Source organism: Scyliorhinus torazame, chromosome 4, assembly GCF_047496885.1.
Source record: "Scyliorhinus torazame isolate Kashiwa2021f chromosome 4, sScyTor2.1, whole genome shotgun sequence".
NCBI classification, from domain to species: Eukaryota; Metazoa; Chordata; class Chondrichthyes; order Carcharhiniformes; family Scyliorhinidae; genus Scyliorhinus; species Scyliorhinus torazame.
Genome location: NC_092710.1, coordinates 295,763,180 through 295,781,642, shown reverse-complemented (window position 1 = coordinate 295,781,642; position 18,463 = coordinate 295,763,180). Strand labels below are relative to the sequence as shown.

The 18,463-nt window shown below is 45.6% G+C and overlaps 1 protein-coding gene across 1 annotated transcript in view; it reads left to right on the top strand.

Moving 5' to 3' along the window:
* The window catches only part of sec63 (SEC63 homolog, protein translocation regulator), a 141,356-nt gene that overhangs the window by 69,986 nt on the left and 52,907 nt on the right, over positions 1 to 18,463 (top strand). Inside the window, exons 5-9 of the mRNA XM_072499956.1 lie at positions 802 to 863; positions 8,043 to 8,101; positions 11,406 to 11,456; positions 11,667 to 11,775; positions 17,336 to 17,430. Of these exons, the coding sequence (XP_072356057.1) occupies positions 802 to 863; positions 8,043 to 8,101; positions 11,406 to 11,456; positions 11,667 to 11,775; positions 17,336 to 17,430 (376 nt within the window). The remainder of the gene's footprint in view (positions 1 to 801; positions 864 to 8,042; positions 8,102 to 11,405; positions 11,457 to 11,666; positions 11,776 to 17,335; positions 17,431 to 18,463) is intronic.

The following is an 18,463-nucleotide window of genomic DNA, read 5'->3' as shown; positions in this document are numbered from 1 at the left end:
CATCACCATTCAGTATGATCATGGCTGATCCTCTATCACAACACTAGTCTTGTGCTCTCCCCATACCCCTTGACACCCCTAGAACCTAAAAATCTATCAATTTAAAAAATATATATTCAGTGGCTTTGCCTCCACAGCCTTCTGTGGTAGAGAATTCCACAGGTTCACCACCTTCTGAGTGAAGACGTTTCTCCTCATCTCAGTCCTGAATAGCCTACCCCGTACTCTGAGACTGTGATCCCTTGTTCTAGACCCTCCATCCAGTGGAAACAACATAGTTGCATCCAGTCTGCCCAGCCCTGTCAGAATTTTGTATGTTTCAATTAGATCCCTTCTCATTCTTCTAAATTCCAGTGAATACAGGCCCAGTCGACCCAATCTCTCCTCTTATCAATACTGCCATTGCCGGAATCAGTCTGGTCAACCTTCGCTGCACTCTTTCTGTGGCAAGTAAATTCTTTCTTAGGCAAGGAGACCAAAACTGCACAGAATACGTGGTCTCACCAAGGCACTGTACGGCTGCAGTAAGGCATCATTGCTCCTGAACTCAAGTCCCTTTGCAATGAAGGCCACCATAACAACTTGCCTTATGTGGTTTGTGAAGTTTTGAGGACAAAACTTCTGAGACATTTTACAATGTTTAATCTGCAAAGTAAATAAAAGTTATTTCCTTTTTACAGCTTTGCCTGAATTTCATGCCACTTTCCATGTCCCTAACTGCGTTTCAGCTTCACATTACTAGACTTATACGCATCAGTTTTTTAATTTTTAATTTTAACATAGTTAATTCTTGTCTTCCAGTTTAACAGATGAGGAGTCTCGCAAAAATTGGGAAGAATATGGTAATCCAGATGGTCCACAAGGTACTTTGGCATCCTTAAGGGATCTACTTTTCTTGCCAGTTTACACTTGGAAAATTCACTTCAGTTTGCCCCCTTTTAAAAATTATCTTCCAGTCCCATCCTAGACTGCTTTGTGCAACTCTCAGTTGCTGGTTACACAGTACTTTTGATGAAAGGATTGGGATGAGTCACTTTGCTGCCACGTATTTTAAAAATGTTTTCATATCAACGGCTTGATACTAGTGCTGGCTAGCAGTCGAGCCCGGGAATAGTAGAAGGTGACCGACCCCTCCCCCCAAAATGTGTAGCAAAGTTCCCTCCACTCCTCCACTCTGGCTCCAGCCATAAGCTATAACCCAAACTTCTGAAGATCCCTTACAATTAGACCACGGTGACATTCTTTCCATTTCCAACCATAATCGCAGAGTTGATGAAGTACAGAAGGAGGCATTCAGCCCATTGTGTTTGCACCAAATGAACTATTAACTTCAAAAGAATTTTTTTTAAAGAGTACCCAATTTTTTTTTTCTAATTAAGGGGCAAATGAATGTGGCCAATCCACCTACCCTGCACATCTTTTTTTTTTGGGGGGGGGGCTTGTAGGGATGAGACACTGGGAGAATGTGCAAACTCCACACGGACAGTGACCCGGGGCCAGCGTGAACCACTGTGCCACCATGACGCCCTGGTGAACAGTTAACTTAGTGCCGTTTCCTGCCGTCTCCCTGTAACTCCACATATCTTTCATTCGCAGATAAGAGTCCAAATTCCCTTTTGAATGCTTCAATTGAACCCGCCTCCACCAAACTCGGGAATGCATTCCAAAAAAAAAGTTTGCCTTGTGTTGATTTTGAATATCTCTATCAGATAATAATTGCTTATTGTCACAAGTAGGCTTCAATGAAGTTACCGTGGAGAGTCCCTCGTCGCCACATTCCTGTGCCTGTTCGGGTAGGCCGATATGGGAATTGAACCTGCTCTGCTGGCCTGGTTCTGCATTACAAACCAGCTGTTCAGCCCACTGTGCTAAACCAGCCACTTGTCCTCTCAGCTCGCTGTTCTGCCAGGAAAACAGTATTAACATCTCCAATTTTCTTTATAATTGAAGTTCCTCATCCTAGGAACCATTCTTGTGAATCTTTTCTGCACTCCAATGGCTTCACATCCTCTCTAAAGTGCAGCCTCTGAAACTGAATTCAATCGCCAGTTGAGGTTGAACTTGTACTCTATACCAGTTCAACATAACTTCTTTGCTCTTAATAAGCATTCAAGAAGGCACCATCTGTAATAGCTGCTTAAAAAATGTTCTGAAATGGACTCCGGTGGCAGCTGTGAGCAGATTGGTTGCACACGACATGGCTCATGCTTGGAGACTTGGTCTTTGACCCTTTTTACTCGGTAAGCAGGTGTTTTGGTGGGAAATAGAATAAAGCAAGTGAAATTTGTTGGGTTCTCCTCCGATATGGGATGTTGGCAGGTTATAATAAAGGCTTAAATCAAACAAAGCCCCTGCTCAGGATTCAGAGGACCCTCTTGACGCAGTGATGGTGCATCTCACTGGGTCGCCAATGGAGCACACTGTCGGTGAATTCAAGAAGTACAGGCAGGAGATGCGGGAGGACCTGTCTGAGGCGATTGAGGTTGGTTGTAGCTCCTCTTCACGGGGTGATGGAAAGGGTGGAGCAGTGACTGGAGTCGCAGGGCATGGCGATCCAGGAGGTGGAGAGGACGGTTTCGGATCACAGCACTGGATTATCTCATTAAAGGCAGAGATATCAATGTTGGCGGAGGCCCACAAGGTTTTGAAGGCCAGGGTGGACGACCAGGAGAATCAATCTGGGTGTCAAAACCTGAGGCTAGTTGTACTACCGGAGGGAAATTAAGGCACAAATGCCACCAAATACATCTGCACTAGAAGCAAAGAGCTGGCGATCTGCCACGGGCAGTAATCATTCGGTTGGAGGGGGAGCGAATCTTGAAGTATTGAATTTTAAGGGAGAATTTTATCTTCTCCAGCCTAAGAAATTCATACAAATCCTCCAACTAAGCCCCGATCTTCAGCTCAGTAGTATCTGCTGCCAAACGATCGGAGATCGGCTCCCTGCCTTCCGGCACCCCAAAATCGCTACCATAGGGTCCAGGGTCATCCTGACCCCCACAAACTCTCAAACACAGTCTCCCAAAAGTTACTCAACTTTGCACACCCCAAAACGTGACCATTGTTCGCCAGCTCCTTCCCACACACCTCTCGCACACATCTTGTACTCCTGAAAAGAACCCACTCATCCAGGTCCATGTCATATGGACTCTTTGTACCAGTTTAAACTGTATAAGGCTCATCCTCACGCAGGAGGAGGTTGAGTTGATTCAGTGCATTACCTCACTCCAGATTCGCTACCCCATCCTTTCCCCAACTACCCATAAATACCCCTAATTTCTCTTTCCCTCCGAAACCCCCATTCATCAGGGACCAACAACTTCACCAGCAGTGTATAGTCCAGCAGCCGAGGAACTAAGGGCAGTTCCTTGCACGCAAAATCCCGCACCTGCCAATATCTAAACTCTTCCCCGCCCATGGCAACTCAAACTTCTCTCGCACTTCCTCCAACCTCCGCAAACTTACCCTGAGCAAGTTCCCCTCTGCTGCAGGACAAACTCCTGTTCAAGGATGAATTGGAGCGAGCAAGGTCTCTGACATATATGGGGAGCTATTGAAGAGTGAGCCTGGGTGGAGGAGGTTAGACGTGAGTGGAAGGAAGAGCTGGGTGGGGCTTTGGAGGCTGGAGTGAGTGTTACTGCGTTCTTGTCATGCACATGACTAAGTCTCATTCGGTTCAAAGTGGTGCACAGGGCCCACATGACTGTTCTTTCCAGAGGTGAAGGATAGGTATGTGTGGTGTGTATGGGGAAGGCTACGAACCAGGCCCATGTTGTGGGCATGTCCGAGGTTGAGTGTTTTGGACAGGATTTGCAAATATTATGTCAAAGATTTTGGGGGATAATGGTAACTCCGAGCCCGGAGTTGACTATTTTTCCCGTTTTGCACTAATTTGTGTGGAGTTTTGGGGTAGTTTGGGCTGTTTCAGTTGAATACCTTTTGTTTTCCAAATTGGGGTCACCTTGCTAGCAGGGATGCTAGTAAATAGGAGTGGTGTGAGGGAGGGGGCTGCAGCGGGTAGCCTGGAAGATGGGTTTTCATTGTTCGGGGGGGGGTTTGTGGAGTTGGTTGGGCAGGCTGCCTGTTCAAAGGAGGGAGGGATGGGGGGGAAGGGTGGTGCTTAGGGGAGCAGAAGACGGGTAGAGTGCTGGTGATGCAGGTTTCTTTGTGGTTAGGTTTGGGAGAGGGCGGTGATGCTGGCCAATTTGTTGGAGCATGAGGGTGTTTATGGTCCAGTCAAAAGGTGTTTGCACATTTGAAGAGTTTGAGAGCTGATATAATCATCTTGCAGGAGCTGCATTTGAGGGTTAAGGATCAGACGAGGCCAAGGAAGGAATGGGTGGGACAGGCGTTCCATTCAAATTTTGATTGAAAGTCAAGAGGGGTTGCGATCTTGTTTAACAAGAGGGTGGCCTTTACAGCAGACAGTATGGTGCTCGATCCTGGGGGATGATTTGTGATGGTGAGTGGGGTCTTGGCTGAGGAGCTGGCTGATAGTCTTAGTCAACATTTATGCTCCGAATTGGGATAACACTGATTTTATTAAGAAGGTGTTGCCAGCCGTCCCTGATCTCGACTCTCATCAGCTGATCATAGAATCCCTACAATGCAGAAGGCGGCCATTTGGCCCATCCAGTCTGCACCGAACCTCTGCAAGAGCACCCTACCTAGGGCCATGCCCCCACCCCATCCCTGTAACCCAGTAACCCCACCTAACCTTTTAGACACGAAGGGGCAATTTAGCATGGCCAATCCACATAACCACATCTTCGGACTGTGGGGTGGGAGTTTAGTCATCCGGGAGAGAGGGCGTTTTCCTTCATCCATGTGCATTGGGTGTATTCCTGAAAATATATTTTTGTGATGGGGAAATCGGTACTTCCGAGGGTTGTAGGGGTTGAGTACACTACGATAATGATGTTGGATCATGCACCACATCATGTGGTTGTGAGGCGAGAGGCAGGTCGAGCCCAGCAGCCCCTGTGGAGGTTAGACAAAGAACTCCTCGTCTGCCAGGAGCGCTGAGAAGCTAGCCTCGGCCAAAAGGGAACGATGTAGGGTTCAATCAGAATGGGGAAGTCTACCCGCCTCGTTTTGGGAAGCGTTGACAGCAGTGGTCAGAGGGGAGGTAATTTCATATAAGGCCCACAGGGACAAAGTTGGGAGGGTGGACAGGCAGAGGTTGGTCGCCTCATTCTGGAGATGGTCGGCAATACTCCACGGCCCTGACAAAAGAGCTGTTAGTGGAGAGAAATCAGGTGAAGTTCGATTTGGTATCGACTGGGAAGGTGGTGAACCAATTGCGTTGCTCATGGGGAGCATTCTATGAGTATGGTGAGATGGCCAGCAGCTGAGATGACCGGCAGCTGCGTGAGAGATAGCCCAGGTTAAGGATGGGGAGAGGGGGGGAGCTCCAGCCAAAATCAATTGCGCATTTGAGGCATTTTATCAGGGGCTGTATAGGTCTGAGCCCCCGGTAGAGGGCTCGGAGCTGGAGCAATTTTTGACGGACTGGACATCCCAGTGGTGGGAAGGGGGCAGAGGTTAGAGGCTGGAGGAGGTAATGGAGTGTATCAGTTCCATGCAATCGGGGAAGGCACCTGGACCAGATGGCTTCCCGGTGGAATTTTACAAGCGGTTTTCAGTGTCACTAGCATCACACTTTTTGGGGCTGTACAATGGCTCTCTGACGCGGGGGGAATTTGCCGGCCACGAACAAGGACAAGGATCTGGTAGAGTGTGGGTCTTACAGGCCTATTTCGTTACCAGTGTAAAGGTGTTAGCTGAGATCTTGGCAAAACATCTGGAGGGTTTGCAGAGGACCAGGCTGGCTTTGTTAAGGGGCAACAGCTGTTGGCCAATATCAGGCGACCCTTGAAAATGGTCATGTTCCCATCTAGGGAGAAGGTGCCTGAAGTAATCCTCTCAATGGATGCAGCAAAGACTTTCGATCAGGTGGAGTGGCGGTACCTCTGAGGTTCTGGGACGATTTGGGTTTGGGCCTGGCTGAGATTCATATATTGCTCCCACGGCGAGTGTTGGGACTAATGTGGTGAGCTCAGGATGTTTCCCGCTGTATAGGGGCATGAGGCAGGGATGTCCGTAGTCCCCATTGTTGTTTGCACTAGCATTTGAACCCTTGGCCATCGCACTTAAGTTGTCAAATGAATGGGAAGGTTTCGAGAGAAAGGGCAAGGATCATAGGGTGTCCCTTTATGTGGACGGCCTGTTGTACTTCTTGGACCCTCTATCATGTATGGGGAAGATAATGGGGCTGTTCAGGAAGTTTGAATCCTTCTCTGGGTACAAATTTAACATGACCAAGAGCGAAGTATTTCGGAGAAACACTCTGGGTAGGAGAGCGGATTTGAAAATGCTGCTGTTCAAGCTGGCCAAGACGAGGTTCGGATATCCAGGGATTCCGGTGGCTCATGATTGGGCCTTGCTGCACAAGTTGAACTTGGCCACACGGGGTGAAATGGTACTTGGAAGAGGTGGGATGCCTTCTCACTTTCATTGGCAGGAAGAAATGAAACTTTTGCCGAGATTCCTATTTGTGTTCCAGTCCTTACCGACCTTTCTCTCCAAATCTTTTTTTGTTGTTGTTAGGGTTGATAAGTTAATCTCACCTTTGTGTGGGCAGGTAAGACATCCAGAATTCGGAGAGCCTTTCTGCAGGAGGGACGGCAGTTGGGAGGACTGATGTTACCAAATATAATGTTCTACTATTAGGTGGCGAATATTGAGACGGTATGACGGTGGTGGGGGAGAGCAGGGGTCGGGTGGGAGCAAATGGAAGAGGTCTCCTGTGTTTAATGGCATTAGTCATTGCTCCTCCCATTTTCCCCAGCCAAATTCACAACAAACCCAGTAGAGGTGGCATCCCTTTAAAATCTGGAATCAGTTTAGACTGCATTTCAAATTGGAGGGGCATGTTGGTATTGCTGCCAATCTGTGGAAACCATAGATTTGTACAGCCTGGTTAGACGCAACCTATAGGATTTGGGATTTGATGTGGGGATAAATTTGCAGGACTAGAGAGGTTGAAGGAAAAATACAAACACCCGAGGGGCAGTGAGTTTAGGTTTATGCAGGTGCGGAACTTTGATTACAAAGAACTCTCTTCGTTCCCACAGTTGTCGAGGCACACATTGATGGATAGGATGTTAGCTTGTGATGAGCTGGGGAGAGGAAGGATCTCAGGTTGTTGCTGAAGATGGGGGAAGGCTCCATTAGAAGAGATAAAGGGGAAGTTGGAGGAAGAATTGGGGTTGGTGCTGGAGGGAGGGGCCTGGAGTGAGATACGCAACTCTACTGGGCAGGAGGAAAGTGGAAATGCTTTAGGGATGATCTCAAAGGGCCCCTGAATCATAGAATCCCTACAGTGCAGAAGGAGGCCATTCGGCCCATCGAGTCTGCACTGGCCCCCGAAAGAGCACCCAACCATTCCCCCCACTCTATCCCCGTAACCCACCTAACCTTTTGGACACCAAGGGGCAAATTTAGCATGGCCAATCCACCTAACCTGCACATCTTTGGAGGTCAAATATCTCTGCCAACTCATGGGAATCTCTGGCCTGTGATTGACCAAAATGGAGAAGATTCATTTGGGGAGGCACCGAACATAGAGAAACACCTTTGCCGCTGTGTTCCAGACATCAAGGGATCAGATCATGTTCAAAACTATAAACATCTCAGCTACCTAACCCTTCAAGCACCCCCTGCCCCCCCTCCCCCAATATGGCAGAGCCAGCTGTTCGCACATTGGACTGATCAACCATCTCTGTATTGAACCAGAGTAGAGACGAGTAATTCTTGATCCTGAGGAATTGGCCAAGAAGAATGAGTACAGCTGTATATTTGTATTCTAATAAATGGGCCTTTTGATTATTTTGAGATGCCAATGACAAACTGGAATAAAAATGAGTTCTTTGCGTGGGTGAATCAATTTCCGTGATCCATACCCATGTTACAGTTAGAAATGTTATTGGGTTACTTTGTGCGTCCTGATAAATACCAATTCCCCTGTTTTTCTATTTCAGCTACAACTTTTGGCATAGCCCTCCCATCATGGATTGTAGACCAGAAGAATTCCATGCTGGTAGGTTGTAAATCGAGCAACAATACTTGAGCGCTTAGTAACTCATTCATCTGTAAAGTTCGATTGGTATAGAGGAATTATAGGTTTTCTTGTTGAAGCTTTTATTCAGTGATAAATATTGTAAAATAAACCAGTTAAGGTCAGAGGATATGACAATGGGAGCAGGCTGATAGATGTTTAGCGTTTTCAGACTGTGAAGACTTGAATGTGGCTTTCCTTTGTTTTGAGAATCAATATGTATCTGTCAGTTGAAGATCCAAGTAGTTTTAAGAGGCCAGTTTTCAATTTGTCGCAAGATCTCTGGCATAGATTCTGAACCAATATATGTGTCTTTAGTGAGCATCACAACGGAAGCAGTGTGTGCTCACTGCACAAGGCGACAGAAATTCAATTTAGCCGACTGCTATCACAGCTATACAGCGAGAGGACACCTCAGAGGGCAGTGAGGCTATATGGGTAGAGATCAGGAATAAGAAGGGTGCAGTCACAATGTTGGGGGTATACTACAGGCCTCCCAACAGCCAGCGGGAGATAGAGGAGCAGATAGGTAGACAGATTTTGGAAAAGAGTAAAAACAACAGGGTTGTGGTGATGGGAGACTTCAACTTCCCCAATATTGACTGGGACTCACTTAGTGCCAGGGGCTTAGACGGGGCAGAGTTTGTAAGGAGCATCCAGGAGGGCTTCTTAAAACAATATGTAAACAGTCCAACTAGGGAAGGGGCGGTACTGGACCTGGTATTGGGGAATGAGCCCGGCCAGGTGGTAGATGTTTCAGTAGGGGAGCATTTCGGTAACAGTGACCACAATTCAGTAAGTTTTAAAGTACTGGTGGACAAGGATAAGAGTGGTCCGAGGATGAATGTGCTAAACTGGGGGAAGGCTAATTATAACAATATTAGGCGGGAACTGAAGAACATAGATTGGGGGCGGATGTTTGAGGGCAAATCAACATCTGACATGTGGGAGGCTTTCAAGTGTCAGTTGAAAGGAATACAGGACAGGCATGTTCCTGTGAGGAAGAAAGATAAATACGGCAATTTTCGGGAACCTTGGATGACGAGTGATATTGTAGGCCTCGTCAAAAAGAAAAAGGAGGCATTTGTCAGGGCTAAAAGGCTGGGAACAGACGAAGCCTGTGTGGCATATAAGGAACGTAGGAAGGAACTTAAGCAAGGAGTCAGGAGGGCTAGAAGGGGTCATGAAAAGTCATTGGCAAATAGGGTTAAGGAAAATCCCAAGGCTTTTTACACTTACATAAAAAGCAAGAGGGTAGCCAGGGAAAGGGTTGGCCCACTGAAGGATAGGCAAGGGAATCTATGTGTGGAGCCAGAGGAAATGGGCGAGGTACTAAATGAATACTTTGCATCAGTATTCACCAAAGAGAAGGAATTGGTAGATGTTGAGTCTGGAGAAGGGGGTGTAGATAGCCTGGGTCACATTGTGATCCAAAAAGACGAGGTGTTGGGTGTCTTAAAAAATATTAAGGTAGATAAGTCCCCAGGGCCGGATGGGATCTACCCCAGAATACTGAAGGAGGCTGGAGAGGAAATTGCTGAGGCCTTGACAGAAATCTTTGGATCCTCGCTGTCTTCAGGGGATGTCCCGGAGGACTGGAGAATAGCCAATGTTGTTCCTCTGTTTAAGAAGGGTGGCAGGGATAATCCCGGGAACTACAGGCCGGTGAGCCTTACTTCAGTGGTAGGGAAATTACTGGAGAGAATTCTTCGAGACAGGATCTACTCCCATTTGGAAGCAAATGGACGTAGTAGTGAGAGGCAGCACGGTTTTGTGAAGGGGAGGTCGTGTCTCACTAACTTGATAGAGTTTTTCGAGGAGGTCACTAAGGTGATTGATGCAGGTAGGGCAGTAGATGTTGTCTATATGGACTTCAGTAAGGCCTTTGACAAGGTCCCTCATGGTAGACTAGTACAAAAGGTGAAGTCACACGGGATCAGGGGTGAACTGGCAAGGTGGATACAGAACTGGCTAGGCCATAGAAGGCAGAGGGTAGCAATGGAGGGATGCTTTTCTAATTGGAGGGCTGTGACCAGTGGTGTTCCACAGGGATCAGTGCTGGGACCTTTGCTCTTTGTAGTATATATAAATGATTTGGAGGAAAATGTAACTGGTCTGATTAGTAAGTTTGCAGACGACACAAAGGTTGGTGGAATTGCGGATAGCGATGAGGACTGTCTGAGGATACAGCAGGATTTAGATTGTCTGGAGACTTGGGCGGAGAGATGGCAGATGGAGTTTAACCTGGACAAATGTGAGGTAATGCATTTTGGAAGGGCTAATGCAGGTAGGGAATATACAGTGAATGGTAGAACCCTCAAGAGTATTGAAAGTCAAAGAGATCTAGGAGTACAGGTCCACAGATCACTGAAAGGGGCTACACAGGTGGAGAAGGTAGTCAAGAAGGCATACGGCATGCTTGCCTTCATTGGCCGGGGCATTGAGTATAAGAATTGGCAAGTCATGTTGCAGCTGTATAGAACCTTAGTTAGGCCACACTTGGAGTATAGTGTTCAATTCTGGTCGCCACACTACCAGAAGGATGTGGAGGCTTTAGAGAGGGTGCAGAAGAGATTTACCAGAATGTTGCCTGGTATGGAGGGCATAAGCTATGAGGAGCGATTGAATAAACTCGGTTTGTTCTCACTGGAACGAAGGAGGTTGAGGGGCGACCTGATAGAGGTATACAAAATTATGAGGGGCATAGACAGAGTGGATAGTCAGAGGCTTTTCCCCAGGGTAGAGGGGTCAATTACTAGGGGGCATAGGTTTAAGGTGAGAGGGGCAAAGTTTAGAGTAGATGTACGAGGCAAGTTTTTTACGCAGAGGGTAGTGGGTGCCTGGAACTCACTACCGGAGGAGGTAGTGGAGGCAGGGACGATAGGGACATTTAAGGGGCATCTTGACAAATATATGAATAGGATGGGAATAGAAGGATACGGACCCAGGAAGTGTAGAAGATTGTAGTTTAGTCGGGCAGTATGGTCGGCACGGGCTTGGAGGGCCGAAGGGCCTGTTCCTGTGCTGTACATTTCTTTGTTCTTTGTTCTTTGTTGACTGCTTTTTAAATACCTTTGTCTTGTGTCGGCACATTTAAGTGATAGGAGCCCAGAGCCTCCAGTTGTAATCAAATAATGAGGAAACCAGATCCTTCTATTTCAGTCCTTGTAGATGTGTCTTTTAAATCTCTTGCTACAATTTAGTATAGTAAACCAAGTTAATATCTTACAGCACATTAAGAATTCTAACAAGAAAATAACGTGTCTACCCTTGTTAAACTTTGCAGGTCTTGGCTGTGTACGGATTTGCATTCATGGTGATCCTTCCAGTGGTTGTGGTGAGTCTTTAATATCAGTTTGAAGATCACTCGCATGTTATTCATAGTGAGCTTTATTGTGTGCTTGGATGATTTGCAGAAGTCCATGAATCCAAAGCAAGGCCATCTCATGCAATATGCACTTGCTCTTTGGTTGTTCCAGTATTCACGTGGTGGAGCAGCGTGCAGCAATAAACTTGAAATGTCTTTTATTTTTCTTCACTTCTAAAGGGAACATGGTGGTACCGTTCTGTTCGATACAGTGGTGACCAGATTCTTATTCACACAACACAGCTATACATGCATTTTATGAACCGAACTCCCAATATGAACATGAAACGTAAGTGATTATTTAAACACATTTTAATGGCTTTGATTTCTTGCATTGTTAGCTGGTCTTTGAGCCATTTTCATGTTAAGAAGTACAAGTAATTGCAGGCCCCAGATTCTCAAAACTGATAAAGTTATATCACTGAATCAACCCTTCTAGTTTTATTTGTTGATCCTTTTCCCACTCCTCTCATTATTTGAAGATAATTTATGCATAAATTGTGATCTTGAACCCCTAGTCCTCTGTTTAGCCACATTTCAGTATCTTTCCATTGAATGTTTACACCCAACACATTTTTCCGTTCAAAATGCAGTACTTTACAAGGGTGTCGTGGGTGAACTTTATCCCAATCCTCTGTAGATAACTATGCACATGGTTGACAATAGTAAAAGAAAGCTGCAAATCTTCTGCTCCCTCAGGAGATGTTAGGACAGCAGTAATGCACGGCACGGTGGCACATTGGTTACCACTGCTTCCTCACAGCGCCAGGCACCTGGATTCAATTCCGGCTTCGGGTGACTGTGAGGAGTTTGCACTTTCTCCGGGTTTCTTCCGGGTGCTCCACTTTCCTCCCATAGTGCATAAAATGTGCAGGTTAGCTGGGGTTATGGGGCTACGGAGATGGGGCAAGGGAGTGGGCCTAGGTAGGGTGTACTTGCAGAGGGTTGGTGCAGATTCAGTGGGACATATGGCCCCCTTCTCCACTGTAAGAAATCTATGTTTCTGCTTGACCTCCATTCATAACCTCCAAAAGGCATGGCTAAGATCAGGAATTTCTTTGCAGAATCTGGGGCATAAATATACTCTCCCCACTTGGCTCTCCAACATTCTGGTATCATTATGGAAGCTGAGAATGAGTAATAAGGCTGTGCTCAACAAATTACTTGGAATAGTTCATTCATCCTTGTTCAAGAAGGAAGAGGAGTAACTAAAGACCAGTTGCTGTAATGCTGTTTGCGAACATGCTCCTAGAATCAATAATTCAAGATCAAATAGGAAACATTGAGTTTCATCACCATAGAGGACAACCAGCAAGGATATATTGAAGGCTAGACATGGTTGTTGAATTTAGTATTATTTTTTCGAACAAGTTACTGATTGGGTGATATTATATAGCATTTCTAACATTGTAAAATATTCATAAATAAAACACACCCAATTGACACCATATATAAATTTTGAGAAGGCAACTGTTATAACCACTGCAGATGTTAAGCGCTGAACAAATCAAATCCCAGAGAGAAATTTAGCTTACGGACCACAACCCTTTTTTGTATTCTGAAAAAAGAAAAACCTGATCTCTGGTTTTTATGGGCGGCATGGTAGCACAGTGTTGCTAACTTTTGGTTGGTTCAATTTGCTCTGTTTTATAACCTTTGCTCTAGAGTCTCCAGGTATCTTTATGATACCGCCACGAGGTTCAAGTACTGATCAATAACTCAACACACCAATTAGTAAGGTTCAAATCAAAACACATTTATTATACACAGTCAATCACTACTCATGCATAAACTCTACTTTCTAGACTGTTTTCTATCACTAAAAGGCCTATACTTAGCTTCGGAATTGGCCCACCAGGTCAGGGGAACAAATGGCCTTTCGTTCGATCTGAGTCTGCAGTATTCAAAAGCTGGTATGGTAGCTAGGAGCACCTATCTCGTAGCGTGTTGACTGGAGACTTACTTGGTTGATGCGGCAGCTTGGGCAGTTCATTCTCAAGGGTTCATTCGCTGCTGAGTGACCCTGCCATGAAGACCAATTTGAACTTGGGGGCTTTACTTTATAGCCCCCAGGGGCTTCCCGCCCTTCGGGGTGGACCCCGTACCTGGTTCCAAGTGATTGGACTGCGTTCCGATCACTTGGATCGATTTCTCCAATACTGGAGTTGTTCCCTCATCGCTGGGCGGTCCCCAAGTGTCCGTTGGCCTTCCCTTGTCTTGGCTCCTGCTGGCGCCAAGGAGTCTGGCTTGGCCTTATTCACCTTAAGTGTTTCAATTGTGCCCGGGTCTAATACACAGGATTTCTGCACTTGCTAATTTTTGCCTGTGTTGGCTGAATTTCCCTGTAGTCTTTGCGGTTCTCCATTTTAAGTCAGGAAGTGGCCAACCCAGGTGGCTACAACAGTGGTTAGCTCTGTTGCTTCACAGCGCCAGGGCCCTGGTTCGATTCCCGGCTTTGAGTCACTGTCTGTGCGGAGTCTGCACGTTCTCCCCGCGTCTGCATGGGTTTCCTCTGGGCGCAGTGGTTTCCTGTCCCAAAAGACGTGCCTATTAGGTGAATTAGGTATTCTGAGTTCTCCCTCAGTGTACCCGAACAGGGGCTGGCGACTAGGGGATTTTCACAGTAATTTCATTGCAGTGTTAATGTAAGCCTACTTGTGACGCTGATAAAAATGATTATTATAGCAACATAGAATTCTAGTACCACTTTTGAGATTTTACAAATGAAAAGATTTATTTAAAAGAAAACTTAAACACACGAGATTACAGTTGCACAGTTAAAATGGTCTTCCAAAACATCCCCCCCAAAATCCCTACTCTGTTGGATCCATAAGTAAACACCTTCCAGTCAACACTCCCTTCTAGATGCTTAACTATAAAAATCCCGTAAGGCACAACTGCTGTGACCTGAGCACAGGCACACTATACAATGTCTCACTTTCTTCAATCTGTTGTGGAAATCCAAGAATACGTCTCAAGACTTCTGGCTTGACTGGATGGCTGATTCAAACTTCACACCCTCTCCCAACACAGAGCTGATCTTAGGGTGACTTTTCCCCGCAGCCAGCACAATTCAGCTCAACATCTTCAGTATCCTCTCCTCCTTTCGTCTTTGATTCCGTTGTCTTCAGCACCCCTTGAACTTAACTTTTCCAAAACACTTTATAAACCCACAACTATCAACACCAATCATCCCCACAGATACAATATTCTGTAAGTAACCCTCAATCTTTCCTTGCAACATCCATAAGATAAATGCCCCTCTTTTTAAAAAAAAAAAAAAAAAAAATATTTATTAAAGTTTTTTAACACTATTTTTCTCCCTTACAAATAATAACCCCCCCCGTAACAAAATAACAAGAAATCGCACAGAGCAAGATATATACATGGCAAAATGATATGTTTACATAGCTTTGTACACTGGCTCTCTCCCGCACGTGCCAGTTTCCCCAACCCTTCATGTTATCTCTTGCTCATCCCCCCCCCCCCCCCTCCCCCTGGTTGCTGCTGCTGCTGACCGACCTCCCTCTAACGCTCCGCGAGATAGTCTAAGAACGGTTGCCACCGCCTGTAGAACCCCTGCGCAGACCCTCTCAAGGCATAAATGCCCCTTTTTAACACCGAGATCAGGTTTAAATTCATTACTGAGAGCAGTTATCACTTTGAAATCACCCAAATGATCTGGAGACAGTCTTTAGATTGCAGAGAGATCCTTGTACAGCTGCTTGCTTTTCCTGCAGCTATCCAGCTCTCAAAACGAAACCAAAAACACCCTGTAGCTGCCAGCCCAAAGTGAAAGACAGACAGCCCAGCTCCACCCACACGCTGACATCACTGCAGCTATTCGATAAACACCCATTTCATAAAGGTACATACACTACAGCTATTTAATAAACTCCCAGTTCTTAAAGGTTCTCTCACGTGACAAAAAAGTATTTTCTTTTCCCACTGCCTTCCCTCTCGGATCCAATCAAATTGAATAACCTTCCTTTGTTTACTTATGAAATCCTTGTAAGCTGTTAAAGCCTATAACTCCCTGTTGAAATTTAAGAGTTGAAAAAACAAGTTCTTTATCTCTTGATGTAATTTCTGAAATTTAACAGCTGAAAAACCAAGTCCTTCTCTATCTCTTTATGAAAATTTCTAAACTCTCCTTATTTACTTACAAGTCCATTTAACCTAACTTCATTACAAATGCGCGCAGTTAGCAACTACTCATTTTCATCTCATTTCTCTCAGACAAGCTGTCTCCAATAACCGTTGCTCTGCTTAATTAAATCATGTACATGCACATAACCTTCTTTCCAGAATAACACAATAGCTCCCAAAAATATTTTTGAAAATAACATCCATTCTCACACAACCTGTATTGTCTTGCTCATTTAAAAAAAAAAACAGTCTTGTGTAATGGGAAATGGAGCATGTTGCCATAAAATTTGGGAGGGGCTTGTTAAACACAGGAGAACTGGAAAAGTCTGCATGAACATGCACAGATTGTCAGGAAAGCAAAATTTTTGGATACTGAGCATAAGAAATACAAACAAAAATGTTGGAACCACTTAGCAGATCAGGCAGCATCTGTGGAAAGAGACAGTCAAAGCTTCAAGTTGCTGACCTTTCAGGTAAACAAAGGACAGACAACTGTGGGTAAGTATGAATGAATACATTTTGGAAGAAAATAAGGAGTGGGTAAACATATTCACCAGCTTGATATGTGGGATGAGAAGTCTAGTCATGAGGAGAGCCTTGAGATCCAAAGCTTTTTCCCATGGAGTAGTAGAAAGGTCTAAGGAGATTCAAAAAATCGGGGATTAAATTTTTTGATCGAGTAAATAGGGGGAAAGCATTTTATCTGGGTGCTAAGAAATTGTTGCTAAGAATCAGGAGGGGAGAGATTTCTTAATGAAGAGGCTTCTTGGAATATATAGAATTCATTGTTATGAGGGTGTGATGACTTCCGGTTGTGACCATGGAGTGAATGTTCACATACAGGGCTGCTCCTGCTTAAAGTCACAGAAAAGAGCTCTTTTTACCCAGAACTGGGTGGAATTTTGATGAAGAGGCTTGGTGAATGTTAGACGAGTAGTTTACCCCGGGAGTGGTATGTCTTCTGTTCACCAGACCCAGCAGAAAACTGAGAGATTTGGCTGGAAAGTTGAAACAATCTTGTGCTGCGATGGAGGAGCAGGAGAATATCGCGAAGACAGATCTGCGAATAGTGGGCCTGCTTGTAGGTGTGAGTGCAACGTGTTAGGTCGCGAAGATGCTGGCGGGGCTGGTGACAGAAGGGGTGCTAGATAAGGCGCCTGAAGTGGACCGAGTGCATAGGTCCCTGAGGCAGAAACCTAGAGCTGGGAAGCCGCCATGGGCGGTGATCGTGAGACTCCATAAATTTGTGGAGAAAGAAAATTCTACGGTGGGTCAGGGAGAAACGTACCTGTGATTGGGAGGGGAATAACGTCCAAATTTATCAGGACATCGGAGCCGAGTTGACAAAGCGGCCAAGAAGGCCAAGGCGGTGCTGGACCGGCGGTCATGCGGGTGTGATTTAGGTAGAGACTATTCCATCGTTTAGTGGAAGATTGGCTAAATATTTGAAGTAGAGATAGATGCAGAACAGTGGAAATCATTTTGTGGTCGGTCAAGTAAAAGAGATGTGATGGCCAAGTTGCCGTCTTGAGTGTCGCATGATCTTGTGTTTTAGATACATTCTGTGGTTCAGGAACATCGAGAATGTAATGCTTTTTCTTTAACTTTTGATTCAGATGTCATTCACGGAACCCCATCCCTTTGATTTTGATAGACCTGTTAAGTTCTGAGTTAACTTACTATTTCCCTTCATTTGATAGGCCTCATAATGGTATTGACTGCTGCCTTTGAGTTTGATCCACGCAGTAACAAAGAAGCAGTCATGAGACCAACAGACAATGTTGAAATACCTCAGGTAAGATCAATGTTATTTGTCTGTGCTGGAACATGATAGCATGTGGTTTTGTGCTTGTGATTCTCCCAAGGCCCTCAAACCCTAAGGTAGTGATATTCCAGACTTGAAGACGATATTTATGTGATGGATGGTCAGAACTCCCCAACAAAGTGTGAATGGAAAGGCAGCAAATCTTCTATGGGGGAGGGACAGTTAGTAGACCAGTTGAAATGGATGTTTTCATACCGTACAAATTAAAGCAAACGGCAAAGGATCCGCTACTCCATCTTAATAAATCTAAAACTTGGCCTCTGAAAACTGCTCTCTATTTGCTATTTGTAGCATTCCTGCTTCCTACTTCAGCCATTGGTCATTGTCTTAATGATACTAACAGGGAATGCTTTACTGTGTAGTGGATCCGTGGCTTGTAGAAACTGGATTGAGGCTGCTAAGAGAGCGAGAAGACCACTTCATCTGCCCAGAATGAACTCCCGAATACAGTGCAGAAGAGGCCCTTCAACTAATTGAGTCTGCACCAGCACATGGAAAACACTTGACCTACCTACCTAACCTCATTTGCCAGCACTTGGCCCATACCCTTGAATGTTATGATGTGGCCAGTGCTCATCCTTGTACTTTTAAAGGATGTGAGGCAACCCACCTCTACCACCCTCCCAGGCAGTGCGTTCCAGACAGTCTGGGTAAAAATGTTTTTCCACCCCCCCCCCCCCCCCCAACCTCCTGCCCCTCACCTTAATCTTGTGTCCCCTCGTAACGGACCTTTCAACTAAGGGGAACAGCTGCTCCCTGTCCATGCCCCTCATCTTGTACATCTCGATCAGGTCATCCCTCCGTCTTCTCTACTCCAATAAAAACAACCCAAGCCTATCCAACTTCTTCATAATTTAAATGTTCTATCCCAGGAAACATTCTGCTGAATCTCCTCTGCACCCTAGCCAGTGCAATCACATCCTTCCTCTAATGTGGCGACTAGAATGGCACACTGGTGAGGCCACTAAAGTTCTATACAACTCCAACATAAGAACTAGGAGCA